The sequence below is a fragment of the Camarhynchus parvulus genome, chromosome 1, assembly GCF_901933205.1.
Source record: "Camarhynchus parvulus chromosome 1, STF_HiC, whole genome shotgun sequence".
NCBI classification, from domain to species: domain Eukaryota; kingdom Metazoa; phylum Chordata; class Aves; order Passeriformes; family Thraupidae; genus Camarhynchus; species Camarhynchus parvulus.
Window position 1 is genome coordinate 49840804 of NC_044571.1, and position 14995 is coordinate 49855798.

The 14995-nt window shown below is 38.0% G+C and overlaps 1 protein-coding gene across 1 annotated transcript in view; it reads left to right on the forward strand.

The window, feature by feature from the left end:
* TBC1D4 (TBC1 domain family member 4) overlaps positions 1-14995 on the forward strand; it is a 99665-nt gene that overhangs the window by 54437 nt on the left and 30233 nt on the right. Inside the window, 7 exon segments of the mRNA XM_030961891.1 lie at positions 2437-3045; positions 4382-4471; positions 7812-7916; positions 10440-10572; positions 12329-12420; positions 13206-13316; positions 14008-14127. Of these exon segments, the coding sequence (XP_030817751.1) occupies positions 2437-3045; positions 4382-4471; positions 7812-7916; positions 10440-10572; positions 12329-12420; positions 13206-13316; positions 14008-14127 (1260 nt within the window).

The window sequence follows — 14995 nt, forward strand, 5'->3', positions numbered from 1 at the left end:
TGATCTAATGCTAGGATCCCTCTATGCACGAGTGAAAATACTGTAGGAATTTATGTATTGCAAAAGCTTTTTAAGGAGCAGAGATACTGAAATAATAGTTGTGGCTGAAATACTAGTGTCTGAAGAGCATACGCAATCTGGAAAAGAGGGAAATAAAAGTGATAAATGGCAGGGTCGTGGGTTTTTCTAAGTAAAATTGCAATTACTTAAAACTCTGTGCATTTGTGAGGGAGATCTCTGACAGAAGAGGCAATGGATGGGTATTACTGTTGGGATAGAATTGGTAGTGTCTTATTCCCAGTCTATTTGGACATTTGCTGGTGGGGGAGAGAGGGGGAAGGATTGTTAGGAAGCTATTGAGTATTTTTAGAAAGACTTAGGTATATCCAATTTTTTTTGTCTTAGAGATGATGAGCAGGAGGAAAAACCCAGTTATTGGAGTGGAAGTGATGGTACACTTTTATAAAAAATTAAATTGTTGATTAAACAGCTGACAGTGGTTACTCTAGTTGGTTATGTGTAAAATTATATGCATTTTTAATAGAATTATCATTTGTCACTGTACTTTGAATAGAAATGTATGTGAACTGCCCTGTAAAAACTTCTGGATTCTAAAAAGGGAAATTTTCATTAAAAGTAAGCTAGTTTGTGAATTTTGTTAAAAGAGAGAACTAAGGGATTTAAACTCTAGAGCTTCTTTAAGCACAGGACATAGAGAGAATAAGAGACCAGTCAGTGGAAAAAGAGCTGCGTCTTGGAGTACAAACAGGCAAGTGCAAGGTGAAGATTTTTGCATGTCCAGCTGATCTGCCATGGCTGGAAGGAAGTGCACCTTGGGTGATGGTAAAGCAGCCTGGCAGTGAAAATGAGGCAAGAACAGTTCCACTCTGGTATCTGTGCCAGATCTAGACTTGGCTTTTAGCCCCACTGAAAACTGAGATGATGGTGACGTCTAAAGGGATACAAGCCAAAAGGTCAGCAGACCTTAGGATAATTGAACTTCATTTTGCAATAAATGAACTGGAAGCAGATTTGAGTTGAATGCCCAAGGGATGAGGAGTGTGTAATGGGAGATGGGGATTAAGATGAGGTAATTTTCCACTCTGACTTGCAGAAGTGTTGGTAGATGAGATTGCTGCCTCAGTAGCAAGCTTCAGCTGGTATCGTGTGACTGAGAGAAAGAGATACTGTAGAGAGCATGGATTATTTAAGGTGTGACTTTAAGGTTACCTTCTTTTAATAGAAAAATTATTTGAAAAATATAAAATATTGTAGTGGGAAGTTGTATGAATACAACAACTGGTGATTGATTATATTGGATTAGTTGAATGTTGAGAACTCATTTCTCTTGCAAAGAAAATTGGATTGATATTCTCTCTTTATCTCATTGTCACTAGTAACTTCCCCAATGCATGTATTGTGATGCCATTCATTATACTTCTAGAGAAAATGGGACATGTGGGAAAGAGGGTACGGTTCAGAAGAGTAGGTGCTGTCAAAAGAGCAACTATTACCACTCTGATCTGCAGTTAGTAGAGTTGGAGAAGTCCTCGTTTTCTTTTGTGAAGCCAAAATGAAAAATGTGCTCGCATGTTAAATATGTTGATAGTGGAAGCAGACTCCTCTCAGGGTGATTGGGATAAATTGGAGGAAGAACCAGGTGTCTTTAAAAGACTGTGTGACACAGGGCTGAAATTGTGAGTTTCTTCTGGAGATGTGCAGTTTGGTCCCACAGGGTATAGCAGGGGTCTGTGCAGAGAAGAGGCATTGTGTGTGTGCTGCTTAATGGCACAATGACTGAGGCAGCAGGGAAGTGTGACCTTAAGGTGAATTCTGTCATAGGATGGATGAGGCAAGGTTTTTATAGTTGATAATAAGTGAGTTCTAAGGTAGTTATACTTGGTGCTTCAGTAAAATGTCCATATTCTTGCTACCTCTATTCCAAAACTGTCAGCTGAAAGTGATGGAGATTGCTGGTCTCTTGTCCACAAAACTGTTCCCGAAAGTCTTAAGAATAGAATAAGTGTCTCTGCAAAATAAAAGCAAAGGAGCAGTGATGACCCTTTACAGAACACAGCAGTAAAACATGCCAATGTGGGCAGAGGACAATGGCAAAGAGAAGGTAGTCTCAGTAAAAACAAACAAACAAAAAAAAGGATGTGAACATTTGCCAATCGACCTTCTGGTAATTTAAAACCTTATGTACTGGGACACATTCCAGGAAAAAAATTAGAAATTATTTGCTCTGCTTCCACTACATAAATTGTCCATAGAGAATTTAGATTTTACTGATTTTCTATTCTTTGCCAAGAATCTTGTGGCACTCTGCTGGAGAAATAGCTTGTGTAAATACTTACCTTAACAAATGCTTGATGCATCACTGTCTCTGCTGTCTCATTTGTGGTTACTAAAAGGCCTTTCACACTGTCCCCTTAGGTTCCTGATGTCATCAGCAGCATAAGACAAGTCTCTAAAGCAGCATTGAAAGAAGATGCCAAACCAAGTAAGGACAGTGAAGATGCCTTCTATGACTCTCAAAAATTTGAGGTCTTGTACTGTGGGAAGGTGACAGTGGCTCACAAGAAAGCTCCCTCCACACTGATTGATGACTGCATAGAGAAATTCAGCCTTCATGAGCGCCAGCGCCTGAAACTGTTAAACGAGCAGCGCAATAACGAGTCGAGTTTGGACCTGCCCCTGTGTGAGGAAAATGTGCCAGCTTCTCCTCTGGACAGCCCTTTTGAGGAGCTGGACAGCCCCAACAGCCCTCCAACAGCAGGGCGTGCTGCAATGTTTACAATTGGCAGCCAGACCAACCTGACCAACCTGGCCAGCACTCGTGGCTTCTTTCCAGAGAGGATTTTGGAGGACTCTGGCTTCGATGAGCAGCAGGAGTTCCGCTCCCGCTGCAGCAGTGTCACTGCAGTGATGCAGAGGAGGGTTCACGACACTAACCTGAAAACACAGTCCCGCAGGAGACATGCCAGTGCTCCCAGTCACGTCCAGCCCTCTGACTCTGAGAAGAACAGGACAATGTTGTTCCAGGTGGGTTCTAGGGCGAGCAATTTCCTGTTGCTCTTGTACCATATCTTCTTCCCCTGTGCAGTTTGAGACAAGTTTTGCAAGATAAGTAATATGGATCCAATATGGCTTCATGATTTGTTATAAATATTTTTCTATCTGTTCATAAATGGTTGGAACACAAGTAGCTGAACTTTCACCTCGACTCATGAGCTCAGGCAAATTTTAAGAAAAAGTAATTATTTATGGAGCAATCACTTAAAGGAGCAGAGTTTTTAGTGAAATAAATATTTTATGTGTAGTTCTGGATGGTCTGTGTTGGTGATATTTAGAACCTAGCTGAAAAACATGAATATTCTTTCAAAAAGAGAATCAATGAAGGCTACCATACAAACAAAGCCTCTTTTTTTAGTGCACTTAAAAAGAAAAAACTTCACATGAGACTTCCACAGCCTTGTGTTTGAGCCTGTCTCTTTTTGCTTTTTGATAATTTGTATTAATGTCTCCTCTTTACCAGATGAGTGTTCAATCATCTCTGCACTGAAGGCTTCTTCCTTCAGACTCCAGTGCTTATTTCTTCTCTTGCCTGAAGTGCATTTCACATCTTTGAAACTTGTTTTGAGAAAACAGAAGGACACATAAAGGAGATGACCCATAAAAGGAAAAATCTTTGGACCTTAAAATAACAGTGGGCTGGATTTTGTCTTTCCATTTGTTTTAAGGATCATTCTTGTTTTTATTCTCTTGGGGAAATGCTATCTAAAGTGAGAATGCATTGCCCTTCAGAAACCCACAGCTTATCACTAGTAATGAACTCGATTTAGCTGAAAAAATCTGAGGTCTGTAGAATAAATTCCTTGGGCTTGAGAAGCAGTTTGGGAAAGCTAAAAGGTAGTTTGCTGCAGAAGCTACTCCTTCTCATTTGGAATTACTACAAACCAAAAAGTATCACCTTAGTTTCTCAGCTAATCTATGGTATAATTTAAAAACCAAGAATTCCCATTTTTTCCCCCAGCTTTTAATTTAGCCACATTGTTTCCTAAAGGTTTTAGTATTGTCTGTCAAACATGTGATCTTTGGACTGAAATAACTTGAAGGAAAAAGGTGGAGGAGGGGAAGAAAAGCTGTGTTTTTCCAAGTAGTTTTTGTTATTCAGCTGAATGTATTGTGCTTTCTGAAATATTCTTACTCAACATGGGCAGAATTACAGCATCCTGGCACCCTTGTTTCTGCTGAGTAAGCTGTTGTGCCAAAAGGTACTCTATGTGAGCAAGAAAGGGCAAGATTCTGACTTTTTTGTTGCTGTAAATGCTATACCCCTGAGACAGTCATAAATTAGATTTATTTTTCTCTCCCTTAGGTGGGAAGGTTTGAAGTTAACCTCATCAGCCCAGATACCAAATCTGTTGTGTTTGAAAAGAATTTTAAAGATATCTCCTCATGTTCTCAGGTAAGCATTAATAAGAAGCAATGTGTAGATCATCAGGAGAAAAAGAGTTTATTCATTCTTCAGCTGTGTTGCCTTGCTGGTCTATAGGCAGGAGAAAAAAAGAAATGTAGAAGTCTTTTTCCAGAAAAGTCCAGAAAATATGAGTGCAAAATAACCAGTCTGAGCTGTGTAATAGCAGCAACTTCAATCACTCATTAGCAAACAAAGTATAGACTATTTCTGCTTTGGGGGAGTATTAAGTATGTTTTTGGAAGCAGTTTAATCTCCATTTAGGATGCTCTGAGTGTACTGTTTGTTTCTGAGCATACAAGTTCCTGAAGGCCTTCAGAATGAAAGGAGGAGAGCATCAAACCAACCCTTCAGAATAACAGCAGTTCACCTGCATAATTTCTGCAGGAGAATATGGCGATAGGTGTACCTAGCTATGTAATAAGTAATTATTTCTTGTAAAGTTAAATGTCAAGGCTAAGATGTTCACCTTTCCATCTTGCTCTTGTTCAGCACTGATGACACTTTTTGGTTTGAGGTCTTACTTTATCATCTCTTCATTTGTTATGCCACATCATCACACCATCACAACACTTAAACTTTATTTTTCTAGTTAAAGTATGCTTTTGTCATTCTCTAAACCTGTATTTCACCGCCAAGTGCATTCATTTTCATGCTAATAACCAGTCTGCTCTTGCATGACTGGGCTACCAATGCTTAGACAAATTAAGAATTAGGCAATACTTGTAACTCAAGTGGAGTCTTGAGCTACCAACTAAAGGTCCAGGTCCTTAAATTGACTCTACATTTTAACTACGATTTGTGTTGTTTTTTGGTAGAGGAAAAAAGCTGATGCAAATACAGAATGGGACAATATAATCAAGCAATGTGGTAATAGCTTTATAATAAATAGAGATCAAAATGATCCTAAAGCAGAGGTGTGGAAAGCAGAATTTGTAGATGACTTGGATCTTCTCCTGCTTTTTGGGTGTACTGAAGTGACACTTCAACTTTAGGTACTGGGCTCCTAGGTTGTATATACAAACTTAAAATAGTCAAACAAAACAGTCCTAAGCGGAGACAACCTTTGTTCTGCTGACTTTAAAGTATGGTGACCAATAAGACCATGGAAAACCTTCAAGGCTCAGCTTTCCTTCAGGAAAATAACTTTGTACAGTAAATTGTGTTAGGTAATTCTGTGTGTTGGACTATGGAGGTGTTCTTCATTCCACCTCTTCACTTTCATTTGGAGCAAATCTTCTGTTACTTTACATTCATGAATAACTCAAAGAGACAGTCACAATACTTTGAGGATTTTGTTTGGGTTTTTTAGGTTTTTTTGTTGTTTTTTTTTTTGTTTGTTTGTTTTTTAATGTGAAACAGTTACTTTAGAGAAGTCGAGGGGGCTCTGTATTCAATGGAAATAAAATATTAATTTGTTCAAGACTAAGCATTGGTTGCATAAGCCTAATCAGTACTTCCTTCAAGAACTTGGTGCTAGCCCCGGGGCTTCTCTGTTACAGATTTATAGGGCAGTGATTTACTATGTATTGTGGGACTGTGGCTTAGGAAATTTGTCCTTCCAAACTTCACAAACAGTGAAAAGGAGATGTCATTGCCAGTTTGCATTCTGGATTCTCTTAGTCTGGTCTAATAAAGGTATTTTTTATCCTATAGCTTAAGCATGGTTGAGCTGTTGCATTCATGTAATTATCCACACTCCTTATAATTGTCAAGCAGCAGACATAATTGATGATAAATCTCTGTATGTGCAGTCTAAACTCAGATATCAAATAGCTTTAGAAGTTTTTTTGTTGGAGCCTTCCCCTTGAGGGAACCCAGAGCAACAGAAAACTTGGCTCTGTTGTCATGACCTCTTAAAGCCACCGTCTTAAAGAAATGTGATGGAAGTACTGTTGATTTAGGAACATACTGTCCTATTTGTGCTTCAGTAGGGCAAGTGTCACATCTGTCTGCCCCCTCAAATGTTCTCCTGTGGAGACTGAGAAGTCAAGACAGCAGTAGACTTGTTCAGGCACTGGCAGTAAGGAGGGAACTGGCATCTCACCAAACCACCTTTAATAATTATGTTTTCTTGCAAAACAGAGCTCAACACTTTGCCGTTCTGTAGATCAACATGTGTATATGTCTGACCTTTTTTGTTTTATGCTTTTGAAGACTTCACCTGTCACAAGAAAATGAAGTCAAGATTAGTTGGACTATGGTTCGGCTAATGCCATTTGTGTCATCTTAGCAACCCTCTGCACCTCTTAACTTTTAAGTGGCACAAAAGTGACTTTGGAATTTTGTTTTTAAAAACAACAGTGTGTAGTGACAATATGTTCAGTTTGTCACGTACTGGATTTCCAATTTTGTCTAGAGTGTTTTCTGTAGTGACAGGCAGTTGCTTTGCCGTCTCCTCTCTTTTATGATATAGGTGTTTTCTTTGGAGATGGATCCAAGCAAACGTGTTCTGATTTTTGTTGTATTTGAACTTGAGGAATTAGGCTTTCATTTGGAGAAAATCTACTATTTCCATACTCAGATGATAAAAACATTGGCAAAAGCTTTAACAATAGTGAGTCATGTTCCATGAATTGAGACTGGGAATATAGTGCTTCTTAGGAAGCAGCTGTCTTTGATCTTCTCAGTGCTGTTTTTAGCAAGGCAGTGTTCCCTGTCAAGCTGTTATACTAAGATCTTGGAAAAAAGTGTCAGTAGTAATGTGTAGTAAGTCTTGAAACTTCTAGTATGTGACTCAGTCTCAAAGAATTTATTTCAGAATTTGGTTGGAATTCTGTAGGTTGCCACTCATTCCCTTGTTTTCTCGTTTTTGGGGTGTTTTTTTGTTTGGTTGGGTTTTTTTAGGTTTTTGAGGGGTTTTTTGGTTTTGTTTTGGTTTTTGCTTGTTTTGGTTTTTGCTTGTTTTGGTTTTTTGTTTTGTTTTTGTTTGGTTTTTTTGGGTTTTGGGGTTTTTTCTTTGTGTAGTCCTAACACAGGTAAGTAAGAGTCTGCTGCTACCCTGATACTTCTCCAATCCTGTGTTTTAGCATGGCTTATGAAGTCAAATTTTCACTGTGGAGGCAATTGCAAATCCAACCCAGCCATCTTTAGTTTGCTTCCCTGAAAATTCAGTTTTGCTGATGGTATAAATTCTGCTCCAGATTTATTGCTGTATAAGTTTGGTTTTTATTATATAAAGATCTTTACATAACTTAAATACAAAAAGCAGTTTTAAAATAATTACTTGTAAAATAGAACATTAGGGGTATGCATTTATAGTTATTCAATTTTTTGGAAACTATACTTGTTTATAAAATAGTCCACTAATGCTGTTTTAAAATTCTTTTAGGGTATAAAACACGTTGATCACTTTGGTTTTATTTGCCGAGAATCTGTGGAAGGTGGGTTAAGCCAGTATATTTGCTATGTGTTCCAGTGTGCAAGTGAGTCTCTGGTGAGTATTTATTGATGATCCTGACCATTTCATCAGAGCATTTCCAAGGCGTTTCCTGAACAATAGGAGTCTCTGTCATTCTGCTGTGTCAGCTGAGCCCCAGTGCTCACATCTGCTCAGGTGCAGGATGTCAGCTGTGCATATGCAAATTTGCAGTAGGAAATGTGAACATTCTGTTCATACACAGCCATATCCTGCTACTCTGCTGGTGCAGATATCAGTAACAAATAGATGAATCCATATGGGTGACTGTGAGCATATTTGGGCTCTGTATTTGATTGTAACTCTTCCAATTCTAACTGTTGAGAGACTTGGTTCCCCATTAAACATGTAAAGACATGTATTGAATCAGGAACAAAGCTGATGATAAAACCCAAACATACCCTTTGGGGTAGGGTTTAAACTACTGGCTGATCCTGCATGTGTCTTGAGCCTAGATCTGGCTCTAGCTTTTTTCCTGTAGTCCATTTTGTTCCTCGGGAGAAGAAAATAACAGCATCTGATGACAGAAGAAGAAAACCATAGTATTCATGGATGTATGTAACTATAAAAAAGTACATTGAACATTGTATAAAGTATGTATCAATTAACTGAAGTTCCAGATATCACTGATTTTACTGATAACCGGTAGTTTAATAGAGATCCATACAGGAAATAATTTTGACTACTCCATTTTTATTTTAAAACTGTGACACTTTAAAAGAAGTTGTTTCCTGTTCTGAATCATGCTTGTTTGACAGTGCTGGTAACAGCTGCTAACTCTTTCTCAGATAAACTTAAAAATCACTTTTTTAGCTAGCTGAAAATGTAATTTGTTAATCCATTCAATCTCCTAGTTTGAGAGTGAATAGATTTGCATCAATAAAACTTCAAACAGCTAACAGCTCTAGATGTACCATGACAGCCTTTTTGTCAGAATGGGAGCTTGCTATGAGATCAGCTTTATCATTGTAATAACAGAAAATGTTATATCTGACCTATTGATAAATCTGACCATGTATAATTCAAAGGCTTAAGTGGTGTATAAAACCCCCATGGTTTTATGAACCTCTTTGCTTATTCTAGTACTGATTTGTTTGTGTGTGCACACACTGCAATATGAAATAACCATTCCTGAGCTACTTTTGGATGCAATCACTCAGAGGGACCCTGGTGGCAGTTGGACTGTGGCAGGGCAGACTTTTCCAGGTTCTCCACTGCCAGGCAGGCTGTGCTTGGAGGCTTATGTATATTTGCTCTAAGCCTACTTACAGTTTGTGCTATAGTTCTTATGATTTTAGGATAGTCAGAAATCCATATGCTTAGCACTGTTCTGTAGATCTTGCATTGGAGAGGGATTGTAGCCAACTTAAAAAATGTACCAGTCCATGTTGCAAGATGGACATGCACTGCTCAATGTTCTGCTTTATTGATAAGAAGAGAAAGCACACAGAAATTATTGGTAATGCTTAAAACCATGAGGTTTAAAGCAACTACACATATTGGGACACAAACTAGTTCAAATTTCTATGTTCAGGTTCCTTTCTACTTTTTTATGTTTTTCTCCCCCGAGTGACAGACCCTCAAAAAAGTCTGTATGTTTTTAATGTTAAACTGCGTGGTTTTGGTCTCCAACATTTCAGCTTTATTCTTCCTGCACATAAAACAAAGTAACAAGCAGAATGAGGACCTGATTCTGAAGTAGAATATTGATTTTATTCCTAAAATTGCTCTCAAGCTGCTGTCTCCCTCTTTCCTTGCTAATGCTGAGACTGAGCAAACAGCTTTTAATAAGCACTGTATTCCCCTGAAATACAGAGTGGGGAGCTCCAAGTGCTTTGTGTGCCAGGTCTGGGAGCATTTTGAATGAATGTGGAGAAATGCTGTGAGCTCAACCCTTGTTAGATACAAGCTGAGCTTTTCTAGTGCTGGTGTGTGGGAACATAGCAGCGCTGCTGTGTTGGTGGGAGCAGCAGAGGAAGGATCAGGGCAGCCTGCAGGGCAGGCCAGCAGTGCCTAAGGCTGTGTAGTGATTGTGATGAAGCTGGTAGGCACTCTGGGATCCAGCAGAAAAGGGAACTGCTGTGGCAAGCTCCTGTCTGGCAGCAGGGATGGGTCTGTGGGGGTTGCTGCTAAAATGGTTTAGTGGTAGGATGACAGAGGTTAAGAGGGAACATGTGCAATTTACAGGAGAGGCTTGAAGCTAAAGAAATCAATGCTTTTTATTTACCCAGCATATATTCAAGCCAAAAATTCTCACTTATAGTTTCAAAAAATAGTGGATGCTTTCCCAGCAAGCTTGAGTAGTTGCAGTTAGACATCAAAATTACACTGTCTGGCAGACCTTAAAAAGATGGTGATCATCTACAAAAAAGGCAGAAAGCTGGGAAGTCAACCTTGATCTCTTTAAAAAACAGCAATTTGTATGGTTTTGACTTTTCCTTTAATTGTATAGCACTTGTCTGAGATGTGGTTTATAAATCTAATTTTGTGTATATGGCGTGTATTTTTGTTTATATACTCTTTTCCCTCCTTCCCATATAGGTTGATGAGGTAATGCTGACCCTGAAGCAAGCCTTCAGCACTGCTGCAGCCCTGCAAAATGCCAAGACACAGATCAAACTGTGTGAGGCCTGCCCTATGCATTCATTGCACAAACTCTGTGAAAGAATTGAAGGTAGCAGCTGAGTTTATCTTCTAATTGTGGTTTGCTGATTTTTCTGGAGGAATAACTTAGACAATGTAAGAGCAGAGGTAGAAATATCCCAGTATGCAATTCTTACTGTCACTTTGCATTCTCTGTATTTAGGTGGAGAGTTAGCAGTAATGATACTGCAGCAGAATATAGAGTTGCTTCGGCTATAAATACATACCCTTTCATCATCATACCTTTCTTAAGCAGAGCAGCAAAACCCACCAGTTGACCTTCCATTTGTTTGGGTTTTTGGTTTTTTTTTTCCCTCAAGTTGCATGCTTTCAAAATGACTCATGAAAAGACAATCATGATCAAAAAGGATCTTTCTTTCCTGTGTGTTCCTTCTTTCCTGTGTGGGGTTATTTTTTCCTTCTTTATATTTATTCCCTCACACACTTCAAGATCGAGCTATATTATAGGATAATAAATTATTAAGTTAGGAGATTAATACCTAATCAAGAAAATTAAGACAACACCCTACATTCAGATAGGAGTAGACAAACTTTTGTAATGTCTCTGGAAGTGCAGTATGCTAGAACACATGCAAAAAGTCTTACAAGATAGAATTTTTAAAATAAAAAGTTAGGATCCTGTTTTTATAATCATTCTGCTAGGTGTCCTTGCAAAGCATTGTGTGCAAAAACAAAAGTAAGTATGTTATAAAAAGCAAATAGTCGTGTATTTTCTGATGTGGTTATGGTGGTGCTCGATATTTACAGTTCTCCCATTCATTGAAAGTCACTGCTGCCACTTGCTTCCCTCTGGTGGATGAAAAGTCAAGTGTAAAATCTTAGTGGGGTGAAATTTTCCTAGTCTGTGACTTATAGTTTCTGGGTGTAACAACAGGTATTCAGAAGTGGTAAGGCTAAGCTGGGAAGGTTTTCTGTAAATGATAAACTACAGAGGCTGCTGTATAAAGCGGTGTAAGTAATTTGAAAAGTACCCAGTATCAAAATAAAATCTTCTCTTGGGGCAACAACTAGAGTACTGTAATAGTAGTAGTTTCATAAACTTTCTACTTAGTGACTGAAAAACTTATTTTAATGTCTCTTTTTTTTATCCATCTGTTTTGAGTTTAGAAGTTTAGCAAAATAAAACCTAAAACTGCATTATTTTGAAAAAATATTTTATTTGTTCTGATTGCAATTTTCTGTGAATGATACCTACCTTGGATGGAAAAAAATCTTCATCTGGTTCAAGGGGTTTGTTTTCACTCACATTTTTTGTTGCTTCCTAGAAGTACCTGTGTGACAAAATGTGCACTTTGTTGAATACCAGAAATTCTTTCCTTTATTCCTAATTTTTTCCTTATTCTTAATTTTTCAGTTAAAATCATCTGAAAACTTCCAAGTATCCTATGTATTGATTATCTCTCCCGTTATAACCTTGATCTGTTCCTTTCCTCCTCTTCTCCCATACAGTTGTCAGGCTTCCAGCTGTCAGTGATCTCTTGGCATTAGGACAGAAGCCATTGGTGGAGTGGGAAGCACAACCTTTTACACAGGAGCCAGCCACCTAGCTGTTGCTGGTTATATTTTTGCTGCTAAAGAAAGGAGATGAAGCCATGTGGTTTAGCAAAACCTCAATTATTTTATATAATATATAAGTTGGATATACAATTGTCGTACATCTAACTTGTATAAACTCAAAGGCAGGTTTATATCTTCTACTGTCATTTTGCTCAAAAAGTGTTTTGAGAGTTCATTTGAGAATCTTTAATGGTCCGTTCTTTTCCTAGGACTCTATCCACCAAGAGCCAAACTTGTAATTCAGAGACATCTGTCATTGCTGACTGACAATGAGCAAGCAGACATTTTTGAACGTGTTCAGGTAGTACCTTAAAAGCTGTTCTTCCTGATTTGAAAAACACTGTGGTTAAATGGACTAGATATTTTTGCTTTTGATTTATTTGGTTTGTTGTGTAGTTGATCTAGAATTTATTATTTTTCCACCAAAAATCATACTGAAATAGCATGCTCCAATTTAAACTCATGTGTGATACACATCTGTTGGAAAAGTTCTGTTTCCCAAATTTGCTGAGATACTCTGTGTTCTTATGTAGACTGTTTTTTGTTCTGAGCTTAGTTTTTCACCTGTAAACAAGATTCCTTGCTTGAAAGTGATGTGGGAGTAGGCTTGAGAGCAGGAGGGACATGCAGGTATCAGGAACATGTCTGGCATTTTCAGAATTTGTCTTTTTTGACTTATTTTGGCACAACATTCTGATGTAAGCTGACGTACTATAATGGATGAAGTATGCAATGATTTAGGCTTCCAAAGGCTAAATGTGCTTGTGCTCCTCTCTGGATTCCTGAAGAATAGAGTGGCTTGTTTTCCTTATGCCACTTAGTGGGCTGTATAGTAACAGGCTTAGAAAACAAAATATATGGGTGTAAGGCTCCCTTCTCTATACAGCCTGCAATATTTTTCAGTTTTTGTTCTATCTTGCCCAGGAATGTGAAGGCATACAGACAAAATTGCAATTTGACATAATAACAGTGCATTCTGGTGTTTGGTGTATCAGTATATTAATTTCAAGGAATACCTACGTAGGAAGGAAAAATAAGCAAATCATGACTTGAAAGACAGTCTCCTTTCTTTGCTGTTACTGACAGAAAATGAAGCCTGAAAATGACCAGGAAGAAAATGAACTTGTGATCTTACATCTCCGTCAGCTCTGTGAGACTAAGCAGAAAACGCACATCCACATTGGTGAAGCACCGTCGGTAAAGCTTGGTTTTGTTATTTAATATTATTTATTATTACTTTAATATTTTTATTATTCCTCTTCTCCTTCCCAGACTATTAATACGCTGTTTTAATTACTTGTAAGACCACTGCTCAATTTCTTCAGGAGTACATGAAGCTGGGTATTATAATTAAGAAAGGGCTATACAGGAAAAAAATCTGATTTAATTTATAGTGACTTGCCTGAGTTTTACAGGTTGAGGAGACACTACAGGAAGAAAGATAACCGATTAATTTTATGTCTGTATTTCCTTATAGTGTGAGGATAACTCTTCTTTTTCTTTCCCCTTTGATCTGCATGCCCAAGCAATAATGTCTAGGAAGAATAGGAATGAAGACAGCATTGGTTTTAGTTTAAACTATGAACTTATCTTGCAAAGGGAACGGGCAAAAATGTTGTTAAATTGATATGCTTTTAAAATATAGTCTTTCAGATGGAATGTGCCTTTAACTGTGGGTTTGTTTGTTTTTTTGGGAGACTGTTTTGGTTTTTCGTTTGGGGTTTTTCTTTTTGGAAGGAGGGTAGTATGTTTGTGGTGGTTTTTTTAATAAGGCCAAGGGTATTTTGTTTCTTATGTAACCTGGTTCAGCTCTAGTCTTTGGAAATAGTCTTCACAGTTAAAAAGAAGAGTTGCCAAAGCTGAATGGTGTCCTTGCTCATTTCAACAGGTCATTTCTAACAGTGCGATTCCAGAAAGCAACACCAGTGGTGGCCGGTTTAAACTTGACATTCTGAAAAACAAGGCAAAGAAATCCTTGACTAGCTCTCTGGAAAATATCTTCTCAAGGGTAAGTTTAACAACTCATTATCATCAGCTGTCCCAGATATCCTTGACAGCAGCGACCTATCAGATTTTTCTTTGTTTTGTCCTCAATATGATAAATGTTTAATGAAGCAATATCTCTATTGTGAAATCTGAGACTTACAGCTGGGTTGATTGTGATTTAACTTTAAGAAAGTTTACTGTAAGGCCACACATATTGAGGGGAAAAAAGGACAAATTTCTGAATAATGAACATTCATTGTAGGTGGCAAGTGAGCTAACTGAGTATTGTTGCATATGTTGCTTCAGAATAAAATTCAGTCGGGATGGTTGCATGGTCCCATAATGAGACATGTTATTGGTTTTGCAAAGTGTAAATAAATGTGCCTGCATATATGGGAAATCTCTCTATTCAGAGAAGCAATACCTTCCAGCTCATAGCTAAAATTGCTCATGTTAGGCACTAAGAATCTTTAGAAACTAGTAACAAAGTTCTTCTTGCAGGGGGAAAAAAACCCCAAAGTCTTAAAAAGTGAGTTGATATTCATTTTAATGTTCCTAGCCAGATATGATGTGAAGTTACAGCTAATCACTGAGACTCCCTTACTTTAAGTAATCTTTTGGTAAAGAAGTCTGAATGGCAAATTTTGCTTAGTGTCCTGTGCTCAGAAGGGTGAGTCAGAGAAGAGGCATATAGAGAAGTACCTGAACAAGGCTGTGTGCCTGTGTGTCATTACAGAGGAAATGTGATGAGCTGAGTACAGGATAATTTGGACCAGTGACTTTAAGTTCCTTCTACTAATAACTTCAAAAGCACTAAATTGCCCTTGTCCTGCAGTTTACATGGACATGTCATAAAATAACCTACAAAGGTAGGATGCCATGTGGGATGT